At 34.8% G+C, this 16,036-nt stretch overlaps 1 protein-coding gene across 2 annotated transcripts in view; it reads right to left on the reverse strand.

Moving 5' to 3' along the window:
• CCNT1 (cyclin T1) overlaps positions 1–16,036 on the reverse strand; it is a 29,169-nt gene that overhangs the window by 8,938 nt on the left and 4,195 nt on the right. For both annotated transcript variants that reach the window (XM_038577508.1, XM_038577507.1), the window contains exons 3-8: positions 10,557–10,685; positions 8,016–8,076; positions 6,492–6,554; positions 4,936–4,981; positions 3,208–3,371; positions 2,976–3,046 (exon numbers count right to left, since the gene is read on the reverse strand). In XM_038577508.1, the coding sequence (XP_038433436.1) occupies positions 2,976–3,046; positions 3,208–3,371; positions 4,936–4,981; positions 6,492–6,554; positions 8,016–8,076; positions 10,557–10,685 (534 nt within the window). The remainder of the gene's footprint in view (positions 1–2,975; positions 3,047–3,207; positions 3,372–4,935; positions 4,982–6,491; positions 6,555–8,015; positions 8,077–10,556; positions 10,686–16,036) is intronic.

The raw sequence follows: 16,036 nt of genomic DNA on the forward strand, positions 1-16,036 counted from the left end.
CTCTGCCTCCCTCTCTCTGTATCTCTCATGAATAAATAAATAAAATCTTAAAAAAAAAAAAAGACCTAAATGGAAAATTTATGTTCTAGATTCAAAGGCTTAAAATTGTTGAAATGTGAATATTATTACCCTAAGCTTCTACAAAATCAATGCAGTCCCTATCAAAATCCCAATGATGTTTTTTGCAGAAATAGAAAAGGCCACCCTAAAATTCATATGGGATCTCAGAGGACCACAAATAGCCAAATCAAAGTGAAAATGAAAAACAAAACTGGAGAATTTATACTTCCTGATTTTAACACTTACTGCAAAGCTAAAATAATCACTGTAAAGTGTGGTACTGGCATAAAGACATACAGATGAATGAAACAGAAGAGAAAACTCAGAAATAAGCCCTTGCATACATGGTCAAATGATTTTCACCAAAGATGCCAAACATTCAACAGGGAAAGGATAATCTTTTCAATAAATGGTGCTGGGAAAACTGGATATCCACATACAAAAGAATGAAGTTGGACCCTTATCTAGTACTATATACAAAATTAACTCAAAAATGGATAAAGGGCTTAATAAAACTCTTAGAAGAGGACAAAAGCTTCCTAACAGTGGATATGAAATCAATGATACAGGTAACAAAAGGAATTAATTTCTGGATATGATATCAATGGTATAGGTAACAAAAGAAAAAATGAACAATCTGGACTTCAAAAATTTGTTTTATTTTTCTAGTTAAAAAGTTTTAAAACCACTTCAAAAGTTAATATTAAAAACAGAACTACCATATAATCCAGCAATTCCAATTCTGGATATATAACCAGAATAAAAAGCAAGGTCTTAAAGAGATACTTATACACCCATGTTCACAGCAGCTAAAATATGGAAGCAACCTAATTGTTCATTAACAGATGAATGGATAGGCAAAATGTGTTAGGTACATACAATGGAGTATCACTCAGCTTTTAAAATAAACAAAATTCGGGGCAGCCTCGGTGGCTCAGTGGTTTAGTGCCGCCTTCAGCCTGGGGTGTGATCCTGGAGACCCGGGATCGAGTCCCACGTGGGGCTCCCTGCATGGAGCCTGCTTCTCCCTCTGCCTGTGTCTCTGCCTCTCTCTCTGTGTCTCTCATGAATAAATAAATAAAATCTTTAAAATAAATAAATAAATAAAATAAAATAAATAAAATTCTACAATATGCTACAACATGGATGAAACTTTAGGACTTTATGCTAAGTGAAATACGCCACAAAAAGACAAATACTTTATGATTCCACTTATATGAAGTACTTAAAAGTAGTAAAATCATAAAGATAGAAAGTATAATTGTGGTTGCCAAGGGTTGAGAGGGAGGGAGAGTGGGGACTTATAATAATGGGTATAGTTTCAATTTTACAAGATGAAATGAGAGGCACGTGGGTGGCACAGTTGACTAAGCATCCAATTCTTGGTGTCAGCTCTTGGGTCATGATCTCAGGGTTATGGGATCAAGCCCCACACTGAACTCAGAACTCAGCAAAAACAAGATGAAATGTATTATGGAGATGAACGGTAATAACGGTTAAACAATATGAATATATTTAATACTACTAAAATATACATTTAAAAATGGTTAAGATGGTATCTTTATGCTATATGCATTTTACCATAATTAAAAAAAAAAAAAAAAAAGAAAAGGATGGAAATCCTGCCACTTGCCACAACATGAATGAAGGCCTTTTGCTGTGAAATAAGCCGGACACAGAAAGACAAAATATGATCTCACTTATATGAAGAACCTAAGAGAATTAAATTCATTCAGACAGAGTAAAATAGAGGACTGGAGAGTAGGGAAAAACAAGAACCTGTTAGTCAAAGGATACAAAGTCAGTTACAAGATAAGTCCTGGAGACCTACTGTATAATGCCTATAGTTAACAACACAGTACTGTATACTAAAAAATTGGCTAAAAGGATAAATCTTATATTAAGTATTCTATCACACCACCAAAAAGTTATAGTAATCTATACCAATGCTACAAGCCAACTAAAAAAATAATTTGTGCATATCTAAAATTTATCCATGTCTTATGACTTATGACAGCAGTTAGTCCAAAAGCAAATTTCAGAAATTTTGGTGAAGTGTCATATGACCACAGTGATGACCTATGTACTGTCAATTCTTTAAAATCTAGGTAAACTCATTTTCTACAACTCACAAACTCGGGAGAATGAGATTAAATTTATCAATCTGAATTTCTGAGATTGCAGGAATATTTTTATCTTTTTATTTTTTTAAGATTTTGTTTATTTATTCATAGAGACACAGAGAGAGAGAGGCAGAGACACAGGCAGAGGGAGAAGCAGGCTCCATACAGGAAGCCTGACATGGGACTCGATCCTGGGTCTCCAGGATCACACCCCAGGCTGCAGGCGGCGCTAAACCGCTGTACTACCACAGGGGCTGCCCTGCAGGAATTTTTTTTTTTTTGGCAGGAATATTTTTAAACAAACTTTCTATCTGATGCCAAGGAAAAAAAAGAATGATCTCATTATAAGTTTTGAAAAATATTTGAAATACAACTTTTGCCTTCCATCTATAAAAACAAAATTCTACAATCCATTTAAAAGCAAGTAATGTCAAAGACAGAATGATACCAGCTCTAACCTTGTAACTCTACCTTTCTTCTACCAGAATCCAACACTTTAGGACTCAGAGAAGTTACATTTTTTCCCCTAACAGTCTCTACATAGAAAACACTCAACCAATGTTGCTGACTATCACAAGAGTTGCACAACACAAAACAAATCCTGCTATCACCTATTACCATTAACTTCCGGGCCAGTATCCAAGCTATGAAGCTGAAGTCATGATTATGACATAACTAAGAAAAAGGGAAATTCCAAATCCAGGGTACATATCCAATTTTGGTATATTTACTGTGCAGTTAAAAGAAAAATAAACTGGTTTTGTACCACAAGCTGACAGCAATAATTCTTACCCTCCAATTCCGAATTCGTTTGAGCCGGTTAGGAGTTTTCTCCAGAATCTGTAGAAATTCATGTGTCAGTTCTACAAATGAAATAGAACATTTAAGAAAAACTCAGAGAAACAGAAGTAAAAAACAAGAATAACCTCAACTAACTATTTTCATCTGAATCAAGTCACTTTGGGCCAGATATGTGACAGATGAAGAGCAAGTGCTTTCCAAGGTCCCTTACTCTAAAACTTACCATCTAAAAGTTCCAAGGTCACAGTGGCGTCAACATACTCCCACCAGTGCTTCCCATCAGTTGAGACTGGGATCTCCCAGTTGGACCACTTGCAAGCCAGATGAATGCAGACACAGGCCACCACAGGAGGTGTGTACTGCAGGCTAAATGTGGTCAAATGCAGGCTGACATCAGAGGGAAGGAAACAAGAGAGTGTCATGAGCTCTCAATTCTGAACCCAAAGTTAAAACTCTCCATTATTTAAAAAGAAAAAAAAAATTAAAACACTGGAGAGTAAGAAGGGTAAGAAATATCCAGTGCTCTGATCCAGCACTCAACATGATTTTCCATTAACCCACCTGCTCAGGTAACATTTCTGAATTTTTTTGGCTAGATTTCATTCAATCTCACCCACTGACGAAAGACCAGGACCCAAACCAAATAGGGTACTCAGTTTTTTAAAATAAGGATCTATTATCCTGAGAATAACTTAGAACTTAAGGAAAATTATAATATTTTTGGTTGATATATAATCCCTAAATCAAATACTTTAAACTGTCTTAAAATCATCTTATCTCGTGCCAATCACAGGTCTGGTCTATTTAAAATAATGTACAGAGGGGAAATTGGGTGATGGGCATTTAGAAGGGCACTTGATGTAATAAGCACTGGATGTTATATCCAACTGATGAATCACTAAATTCTACCCCTAAAACTAATAATACAGTACATATTAACTAAATTGAATTTAAATAAAAAATAAAAATAAAATTAAAAAATGAACACTCTCTCAATTGTGAATGTGTTTAATTGATGGTTTACTTCAAAACTTTCTTCTATCAGGGTATAAAAATGAACTTCTTAGTCCTGACAGTCAGTAGGAATATCTTTGGTTTTCCATGATTAATCAATTGGAGATGAGACTGAGCAAATAATTTGGTAATACAAGTCATATATTAATAATTTTTGTTTTAAAAAGGTTAGAAGGAAGAAAAAATATTATAACTCTTTACACATATACATGCACATTTATCTGGCAATGGGGGAAGAAAACGGAAGTCTTTTAAATACCATAATTATTGGGGCACCTGGGTGGCTCATTTGGTTAAGCATCTGACTTTGGCTCAGGTAATGATCTCAGGGTCCTGAGATCAACCTGGGTGTTGGACTCCCCACCCAGTCCCTCTGCTTGTGCTAATAAGTAGATAAAATCTTGAAAATAAATAAATACCGTAATTATTGCAGAATCCTCCAAATTAGATTCTCAGTCACTATCAACTACAAGTTTACCTAAACTTACAGAATTATGCTCTTGGATTATTTATTTCTTTAGATTTTATTTTTAACTAATCTCCACACCCAACATGGAACTCAAACTCATGACCCTGAGATCAAGAGCCACTCGCTCTTCCAACTGAGCAGCCAGGTGCCCATGCTCTTGGATATTTTAAAGCAATGTAAGACATGCAGAATCAAGTAGGCTTTCAAACAATCAGTACTACATAATTACATCACCTTAGCAAATTAAAAAGCCCCATGGAAATTTAATTTACAATATGAAAACTGTACAGAAAAATCAACATTTACCAGAGAATTGTCTGTAATACACTGTATCAAATATCCATCCTGGGTCTTTGGGTTCTAGTTGACTAAATGCTAGACCCGATATATACCCCTCAAAAAGTAAAAATTCTAACCCCAGTAAAGTCCTATCCCAAAAATAGAGGGGAAAAATATTAAAATATAAACCTGTTAGTTGCCATGAAGTAAGAAGTCTGTGCTAAGTCCTTGCTTGCTAAAAAAAAAAAGGGGGGGGGGAGGGAAAAATTATTAGTTCCATTCATTCTCAACAATTATTTAGTGAGCATTTAATATATCCAAGTAGAGAAACATAATAATGAATAAAGCAGACATGGTCCCTGACCACCCAATGTTTAGTATTCTACCAAAGAGATAAATTAGCAACTTTTAATTATAATAACTATGCTGCTTCCAGACCTAGGGACTCAAGCTTTACTCTGCACACCAAGTATTTGGGGTACTTGCTTAAAATGCAATTCCTAGATATCCTCTTTACAGTGTGACTCGATATGTTTGGAGGACACAAACATTTCTAACAAGTAACCCAGAAATTCTGATGCAAGAGTTCACTGAAAAGTACTGAACTAAAAGATGAACTAATTTGGACGCAAGATCAGAACCTAGAAGACCCTGATATATTTGAGAAAAGTGATTTGTGCTTAAAATTTTTTTAAATTGAATAGCCTGTCATTCAGACCCCAAATCATCAAATAACAATTACTTGATATACCACAATGAAGGAAAAAACAAAATACAAAACACATTCACCCTTCCCCAAAAAACTGCTCTGAGTAATAAAGTAAACTTTAATTTTCCTTAAAACTTAAGTCTTTTCAATATGGGCATATATCCACCTTTATTTAACCTTATCCTTGCTCAATATAAACTTTCTAATGCTTTGTAAATATAAACAACTTGGGAAAACATTGGGAATTTACAGACGAAGCACACATTAGCAAAATATAAAATGAGGCCAATTATCAGTTTCATCTACAAAATTAAAATGAACTTCATTGCACCAGTGTCTAGATATTGATATTAACACTTAAAGAAGAGGAACAAGGTTTCATACAATTACAGTTATTACGGTTAAAATAGAATTTAAAAAATGGGGCAGCCCAGGTGGCTCGCGGGTTTAGCACCGCCTTCAGCCTGGGGCGTGATCCTGGAGACCGGGGATCAAGTCCCATGTCAGGCTCCCTGCATGGAGCCTGCTTCTCCCTCTGCCTGTGTCTCTGCCTCTCTCTCTCTCTCTCTCTCTGTGAATAAATAAATAAAATCTTAAAAAAAAAAAAAAAAAAAAAGAATAAAAACTATGTCCTACCAAGACTTTGTCAATCATGGAAATAAGTCAAATAAATTCTAGATGATCCTCTGAGTGGCCTATAAAAGGCTGCCTAGGACAATCAACCCTAGAATCACATTAAGATCACCACTCCCAAAATATCCTTAAATTGTCATTACATACTAATCATTTGACTTTATAAAATCTGCTCCAGACTCTGACAAATATTCTCAAGAGACTAATTTTCTTTAACTGGAGATCACCTAAAAACTTTAAGAACCCTGCAGAAAAATCCCAAATTAGAAATAATCATTTTGATTTAAGCCCAGTAAATCCTTTCAATTTAACTTCTGGGCAAAGCATCAATGTTATATATTTGTCACAGTAAATAAATCATGGCTATTAAATGGTAAAACAATTTCAAGTTGGGATTCCTTACCTCGAACCAATTGAGTGCACTTTACCACATGTGTATGTGGGTGATCAATTGTTAGTTCAAAGCCTTTAAAAAAAAAAAAAAAAAAAAAAAAAAGCTTTAGTTAAAAAGCTAAAAAAAAAGCACTTTAATTAAAAAGCTAAAGATACTGGAGACATTTTATACTTCTTTTATGTGAGTCATCATCACAGGTCTCCCTCATTGCCCTCTCCCAACACTGCTGTTTCAGAGGGTCACACAACACATACAGCATATTCTTCTCTAACACAAATTATCTTCAAAGACAATTATGTTTTTAACTAAATGATAAAGCTAATGCAGTCTCAAGACCCCTGAGGAACCAATAATCTATAAACAGAAAATTATTCTAAGTGGATAAATGATTTATGCAACTTAGATCTTACTGGCTTCCACATTAAAATATTAATAAAAATTTATTCCACCAGAAAAATATCATTGTCCCCTAAAATAGTTACTTTGAAGATAATTTAAAGTAAAAAGCTAATTAACAGAAATTAACTTGAAATAACCTTTTAGTGCTCACTTTGGCAGCACATATGCTACAAAAAAAAAAAAAAAAAGATAAGCCTTGAAGAATTGTGTGTACCGACATGCATTAAAATATAGCCATACCAGTAACTTTCCAACACAACTCACGAACTCCTCCCTTACCCAGAGAAGAGAAAAAGAGGCCAAAAGAACTAGGAAAATCTCTTTTATTTTCCTTATTTGCTAAGCTTTTGAAGGTAGTGTCTCTGATAAAAATAATAATGGAACATCTGGGTTCCCAGCCATTCAACTGCTGGAGCTTGAATTTCTCCACCTCCACTCTGCTGTTTTAAAAACTGATTAGAGAGGCATCTGGGGCAGAGTCTGAAAATTCTCTCCCTCTGCCCCTCCCGTCCACATAGGCACACACACATGCATGTTCTTTCTCTCAAATAAATAATCTAAAAAACAGAACTCTATGTGACCTCTTTAAAAAACATTAGAGAGAGTGACAAAACATGAGAGACTCCCAACTCTGGGAAACGAACAAGAGGTAGTGGAAGTGGAGGTGGGTGGGGGGATGGGGCGACTGGGTGACGAGCACTAAGAAGGGCACTTGACAGGATGAGCACTGGGTTGTTATACTATATGTTGGCAAATTGAACTTTAATAAAAAACAAACCACTGATTACCAATTTTAAAAATAAATACTGTTATCTAAATAGAATAAAAAAACAGAATAAAAAATCCATGAAAGGAGAAAAGTTTTTTAGTGTCTGCATTTATCATAAAGTTAAAAAGTGCCAAACCTTCCAAAGCAAATCATGATCCTAGAATTAAAAAAAAACCTGCTAACTGCTATTCCAAAGGACAGCTATATCTACCTTCTCTCTATGGTATAGGTCAGGGTTAAACTCTGTACTCCACAACCTCTATAATTTGCAAGAACCTTCACTAGAGATTTTCTTCCTGTTTCCTATTTTGCAAATTTATAACTCTATATACATTTCTTAATGTTTTAAAGAAAAATAAATTTACCTAAAGTCTGCAGAATTATGCTTTCTAGTATCACCAGATCTTGAACTTGTTGCAGGTAAGCCTGCAGATGAGAAGACATATAAATTATTCCCCCAGAAGGCACAATATATAAAGTATAAACAACTCCTTCCAGGGAAACCAAACCAACAAACGGCAGGGATGTAGAATTAGCAGGCAGCCTAGGAACTGAAATACAATCTTTATCTCTATTTAGCACAAATTCTCCTCTTAAAAGAAGGAAAAAATGGCACATAAAAGTAACACTTTATCCATAATTAGCTACAGAAAAGGCACCAGAGATTTGGTTCATTTTCAAGACTGACATTTTAGGTTTTAAAGTCATGTAATGTAGACAAAGACAACTAAAAATATATATACTTTTTTTTTCAACACCATCAAAATACATTTGTAGACCCTTCCTATAGTACTATAGGCAACCTCAAACATTTGACTCCTGACAAACCTTCACATTTGAGGTAATGCTATATTTCTAAGAATTAGAAGAGTTCAAAGGAAAAGGGAATAAACCAACAAATTCTCTCAGATTTGTACCAGCCAATACTGTAGCCACTATCCACACATGGCTACTGAGCACCTAAAATGTAGCTAGTCTAAATTGAAATGTGCAATAGAATATACACCAAATTTTGAGGACTTTTAATTAAAAACTAATAATGTAAATGACCTCATTAATGTTTTAATATCGATTTATGCTAAAATGACAATATTTGAGGTTATATAAATAATATAAAATATAACAGTTCTTTCACTTCTTTTAAATGAAGATTTTATTTCTAATGAAGATTTTAAATGAAATTCAATGAAAGTTAAAAATTTTTAATTACACATGACTCCCTTTGTCCCTTTGTAGTGATTTCTAGTGGGACTGCACTGGTCTAGAACTCTAAGAGAATGAGACATAAGGCAGGAGTTAGAGCTACATTGCAGTGACCTTTCCACCTAACTTTATGATCTTCAGTGAGTCCAATAAGAACTTAAGCTATGCTAGTACTTCTCTCCATATAGTGAAGAAAATATCTTACCCTAAGATTCCCCATCTCACAAGGAATAAAAATTCAGATGAGAAATTTGATAAATATACTTTAGAGGGAAAAAAGTGAGAATTATTTTTTGTTTTACTTTGTTAAAACAAATTTTTTTTTCATTTGGTCAGTTCTATGGACCAATGCCATTTGCTAGTCTAAAACCTAAAATAAAAGTCCAAGGCAGTAATTTTGAACAAGACCTACTGCTGTACCCACAACAGAAAAACAAAGGAAGTCAAGACACTGCTATGTGAAACAATTCACGTAACTAAGGGCTATCATCGAAATAAAGGGGTGTCTGGATGGCTCAGTTAAGCATCCAACTTGTGATTTCAGCTCAGGTCAGGACCTCAGGGTTGTGGGAAATCACGCACAGCAGGGAGTCTGCTTGAGATTCCATCCCTTGCCCCTCCCTGTGCTTTCTCTCCCTCTCAAATTAGATAAGAACTGCTTTCTCCAGCATGATCAAAACATGCGAATTTATTTATCTATTTGTTAAAGGATAATGCACACATCCATCATAAGAGACTTAAATAATCTTAGTAATAGGAATCCACAGTTTTGTTGTTTTTTTTTTTTTTTTTTTTAGGAATCCACAGTTTAAACATGTAAAACATCAGATCTCCAAATTTCTCACAACTCATCACTCCCCAACAACAGACTTCCAAAGCCAGAGTTTCCCCTCATTAAGAAAGTCAAAGAAGGATGGAAGGAAAAAAGCCTATGTGTACATGCTTAGGATAAAGGTCTGATGGAACATATACTGGGATTATAATCAGCAGGATCCTACTAGGGAGAGGGGAGAGGAGTTTTAATTTTAAACGATTCTTAAATGTTCAGGTTCCTTTATAACTAACATATATAACTTTTGTAATTTCTTTAAAAGTAAAAAAAAAATGACAGGATCTTTCTTTTTCTTTTTAGAGTCCATAATAAAAACTTATTTATAAGAATATTATTCACGGGGCTCCTGGGTGGGTGGCTCAATCAAAATCTGACTTTGAAAAAAAAAAAAATCTGACTTTGGCTCAGGTCACAATCTCAGGGTCCTGGGGTCAAGCCTCAGTGAGGGCTCCCTGCTCAGCAGGGAGTTTGTTTGTCCCCGTGTCCTGCAACCTACTTGTGGGCTCTCTCTCTAATAAACAAAATCTTAAAAAATAAAGAAAATGGGAAAATATTTGCAATATAATAGGTGGAAAAGACATACAAGGTACACACGTGTGTAGCTATTCAAAGAAGCTAGAAATAATAATGATTCACTTACATAACTGTGGTCCAAATTATATCTAGGTAATACATTTTCTTCTTTTTCTGTATTTTCCAATTTTACTATAATGAATAAACTTTTGCCATAAAGTTTCTGACATTTTTGTAAAGGAAAAAACAAAACCCAAAAGCTTAACTCCCCATTCAGACCTCAGTAAATCAAAGTTACAAAACTAAGTTATCATCAAAATAAATAAAGAAAAATGGATATGTGTAATTAATCCCCTACCTCACTTCTAGTATCAGGAAGTGATTCCTGCGGATGGAGACAAGCATGTGCTACTTTGATGACATGTTCCAATTTTTTTGGTTGCTCCTCTACTTTAGCTGCTAGAAATAAGGCTGCTGGAGCCACAGACTGGAAGGAAAGAAAATAAACCATATTTATTATTTATTCCTAGATCAAGATAGACCTTTAAAAAAATCTAAGTCTCAAACCAAGTTCTTCGCTTGCCTCAACTTCACTTCTTGTTAATGCCTTTTCTTCTCCTTAAAATGTCTTCCCTTCTCCCACCCATTCATTTACATCCACTCCCAAAAACCAATCCTTCAATGAACTCTCATTAAAAGCTATCTTTGAGATAAACTACTAGATGTAAATAGTTGGCTATTTAAAATGAGATTCTTTCTTAAGTTTATATCATAACCCTCTATATACTTTTTTTTTTTTTTTTTTAAAGGAGTAAAATGAAAGTAGATTAGTAGTTGCCAGGGGCTGGAAGAAAATGAAAATGGAAGAGACCACTAATGCCTAAGTTTCTTTCTGGGAGAATGTAAATGTTGTTGAGTTAGATCGTGGCAATGGTTGCACAACCTTATGAATACACTAAAAACCAGTGAATTGGGGCGCTTGGATGGCTCACTCAGTTAAGCGTCCAACTCTTGGTTTCTGCTCAGGTCATGATCTCGAGGTCATGGGATGGAGTCCCTTGTCTGGCTCCACACTCAGCACAGAGTCGGCTTGATATTCTTTCCCCCTCCTTCCCCCTCCCCCTCTGCTCCTCCACCTGCTCAAGCACGCACTCACTCTCTAAAATAAATAAAATCTTAAAAAAAAGAAAAAACAACAACCCAGTGAGTTGTACACTTTAAAAGGATAAATTTTATTGTATGTGAATTATCTCAATTATATCTGAGGGGAACACAAATCTTAAAAAAGAGAATTCAAAACTTATTATATTCAAGATGTTATACAAAGGCATTTTGGGGGAAAAAATCTCAAGCCAACACACCAGTAAACAACAAATTCAGTCATTAAACAATATAAGAGATTAAAGCAATATGACATAAATGTAGCCTGGTAATGACCTGGGAAACCAAGAATTTCTACTGAATCTTAAGAAGAATATTTCAGTGAATCAAAGACAGCAATGGCAAGAACCAGGAGTCAAAAAAATATAATAAATAATGTTATACAATTTAATATCTATTTCACTTTAATGAGTAGAACAAGCATTCTAATATTTATTTGTATCCCTGATACTATCTGCTACTTTGCTGAAACAGATTTTTGTCCACAAATCCAATTCACAGTAACAATTCTCTTCCTTCATATCTATTGCAGTTGTATGCAGCAAGCTCCATATATATTCCTAGACCTTAGGATAAGCAAAGCAGAACCAGAAGATGGGGCATGAACAAGATGTAAGGAATCAGAGCATGATGCACACTAAATTGAGTAGGTGATATAAATAATGGGATGTGAAACACAAAAGAGCTTTAACAAGAGAGTGACAGTGAAGATTTTAGAAAAAAAAAAAAGTTTAAGAAATATTTAGAAAGAAATATCTAGGGGCGCCTGGGTGGCTCATTTGGTTGAACATCTGCCTTTGGCTGGGGTCATGGTCCAGGAGTCCAGAGACTCAGTGGGGAGTCTGCTTTTCCCTCTGCCCCTCCTCCCAATCATAAATGCACTTTCTCAAATAAATAAAAGGAAAGAATGAAACACATTAAAAGTTAATTTTTAAAAAGAAAAAAATTAGTAATCCAGGCATTAAGAAATAAAGTTTAGAGTAGGCACTAGCAGTAGAAATAAAGGGGAAAAAAGCCCACAGGTGGGCAGCCCAGGGGGCTCAGTGGTTTAGCGCTGCTGCCTTCAGCCCAGGGTGTGATCCTGGAGACCCGGGATCGAGTCCCACGTGGGGTTCCCAGCATGGAGCCTGCTTCTCCCTCTGCCTGTGTCTCTGCCTCTCTCTCTCTCTCTCTGTACCTCTCATGAATAAATAAATAAAATCTTAAAAGAAAAAAAAGAAACCCATAGCATGATTTTAGAAAATTAATACGGCTTCACTAAATGTATGTGTTATGTATTTGCATGTGGAGAAAAAAAAATTCTAAAATGTCAATAGGATTATCTCTGCAGTTAGGAACAGGAATATCATCATTTCCTCCTTTATTGTCTTCTTTTAGTTTTATGACAACTACATACAGAAAAAAGTTAACACTCTAAAAATTAACAGGATTTTATAATTAATTGGAAAAAAACAGAAAAGGAAAAGAACTAGCTAAAGACAACACTAAGATTTTAAGCCTACTACTTTGCCTTCAAGGAGCTAAAGATTTATTCAAAAGGCACAAACTAAAATACAGTATACACAAACAATGGCTAAGAAAAGGCAAGCTAGTAACTCATTAAATGAAAGACTGCAAAAGATAAATTTCAGTCTAAATTTTGCAGTCAACCATGTAAATACTCATTGGTCCTTATGGAATCACTTACCAAGCCAGTTTACAACAGCATTTTCCTATCAAAGGCAATTTCTTTTTTTTTTTAAGATTTTATTTATTTATTCATAGAGATGCAGAGAGAGAGAGAGAGAGAGAGAGAGAGAGAGGCAGAGACACAGGCAGAGGGAGAAGCAGGCTCCATGCAGAGAGCCTTACATGGGACTCGATCCAGGGTCTCCAGATCATGCCTTGGGCTGCAGGCGGCGCTAAACCGCTGCGCCACGGGGGCTGCCCTCAAAGGCAATTTCTAAGAGGAATTCTTATACCAGATAAGAATATAAGATTTCCTCCATCATTTTAAAAGAATAAAAATGCTACCTATTACTTGTTACGTACAGGCACTTTGTAAATTAATTCATTTAAATCTTATTAACTACTGGGGTGCCCTAGGTGGGTCAGTTGGTTAAGTGTCCAACTCTTGATTTAAGCTCAGGTCATGATCTCAGCATTTCGGGATCTAGCCCCGTTTTGGACTCCATGCTGCTTAATGGGGAGTCTGCCTGAGATTCTCTCTCCCTCTGCCCCTCCCTCCACTCACACTCCCTCTCTAATAAATAAATAAACTTATTAACTGCACTGTGAGATAGGCACTATTATTACTGACTCCAAAGAGATGAAAAAACCTAGGCCTATGGTAACTTACTCAGGCCATATAACTAGTAAGTAGTGCAAAAAAATCCAAACTTAGACATGTCTGACTCCAGAGCTCATCCTCTTAACCACTAAGCTTGACTCCTTAAGGATAATCAGAATATAATACACCCAATCAAATCTGTTAGGCATTAAAATACAACACCTACATTTTATAATGTATGAAATATGACATAAATACACACACCAGGCTGCTCACCATAATTTTACACTCCCTCATTTGAAAATATTTGACAGTACATACAGAAATTCAATTCGCGAGGTTAAATTTCTTCTCAGAGTACTGCAATGCCAGAATTTAAGTGAAAATAAATCAGTCCTTTAATCATGTCCACGAAAGAAATAAAATTTATTTCCATCAAAAGGCAAATTCTTTATCTTCCAGGGTGTAGGAAATATACTTATCTTGATCTGAGTGATGGTTACATATACATGTGATAATAATAATGCAAAAAGTAATCAAGTTGCACACTTTAAATTTTTATGCTTTACTGTTAAACCTCCAACAACAAAAAAAAATTTTAGGACACCTAAGTGGCTCAGTCAGTTAAGCATCTGTCTTCGGCTCAGGTCAAGTCCCACATTGGGCTCCCTGATCAATGGGGAGTCTGCTTCTCTCTCTCCTTCAACCCTTCCCCCTTGCTTCATGCTCTCTGTCTCTCTCGTGCTTGCTCTCTCGCTCTAATAAATAAAATCTTTTAAGTTTTAAAAAATAATTTTTTTTAATTTTAAAAGGCAAAACTTTTTTAGGCTCCAAAACACTATGAACAAAGAGATACAACAAAATGAGAAAAGTATTCACAACATTTGACATACAGCTCTAATACATGAGAGCTCGTATACATAAGAAAATCAGAAAAGAGGGGCAAAGAGAATCAACAGTCAATTTTTAAGCCAGTTCTTCAATTTCATGAGAACAATGACCAATAATAGGTATAAGGTCAACTTCACTAACTGAAAAAATGTAAATTAAGAAAATAATTCAAAAAAAAAAAAAAAGAAAAGAAAATAATTCAGGACACCCTCTATCTTGCTCCCCACTGTATCCCAAGTGCTCAGCAATTAGTTAAAACTTAATATTTCCTGATGTAATGAGTATGTTATTTGTGAGGATGCAGAGGACTTTCTCTTATTACAGTGCTGGAAACAATGTATGCTGATATAATCTTTCAGTAAGGCAAACTGACACAATGAAACAATGTATACTGATATAATCTTTCAGTAGGGCAAATTAACACAACAAACCAATGTATACTGATACAATCTTTCAGAAGGGCAAATTGACACAACAAAATTTTTTAAATGCAGCCCTGCGGACATAGTAATTTTACCTACAGGAATTTATATTAGAAAGGTCATGTAAGTCATACATTATATATGTACCAATTTTATGTAACATTATTTATAGTTACTAAACTAGAAAAAACTCAAATATGCACCAATAGGTAGCTAAAAGAAATAGGTGAAGTAAATTATGGTAACTACACAAAAAAAAATCATGTGGCCAATTAAAATACAGCTGACCCTTTAACAACACTGGTTTGAACTGTGTCAGTCCATGTATGTGCAGATTTTTCCTATAAATACAGTACAGTACTGCAATTGTATTTTCACTTCCTTATGATTTTCATAATATTTTTTTCTCCAGCATACTTTTTTGTGAGGATATGGTATATGATAGATATATAAAATATGTGTTAGTTGGATTATTGGTAAGGCTTCTGGTCAAAGTAGGCTATTAGTAGTTAACTTTCTGGGGAGTCAAGAGTTATATGTAGTTTTTCAATGATGTGAAGGTTGGCACCCCTAACCCCACCCTGTTCAAAGGTCAAGATATCCAATATATATTCAACTGATAAAGGCAACTCACATAACAGTAGTATGGTAAGAAGAAATTTTTTATTAGAAATACATAAATACTAGTATATGCACACAAAAATGTCCAAGGAACTATATGAAAAAAACATTTATTAATAGTTACCTCTGAAGGGTAGGATTACAGAACAGCTTTCACTTTCTACATTATACATTTCTGTATTAATTTTTGCCATACATATTACCCTTGTAATGAGAAAAAAATAACATGAAAAAATGCATGGGAGCTTGACAGGATAAATATCAATGCTACAACAATGTATTAAATATTCTCCAATTTGAACTTGGATTTATCATAAGTTAACTCTTAAAATTAAGATATTAAAAGGTGATGCTTCTGATCTGTTAATTCCAGATGCCTAAAATTGATTCTCTAGAGAGATCAACAGTCTCAAAATTAAAAAGTCATTGGATTTTGGCAAAGGTCATGTTATCCACTAGAATCTCTCCATATTA

This window comes from Canis lupus, chromosome 27 (genome assembly GCF_011100685.1).
Source record: "Canis lupus familiaris isolate Mischka breed German Shepherd chromosome 27, alternate assembly UU_Cfam_GSD_1.0, whole genome shotgun sequence".
Taxonomy (NCBI): Eukaryota; Metazoa; Chordata; class Mammalia; order Carnivora; family Canidae; genus Canis; species Canis lupus.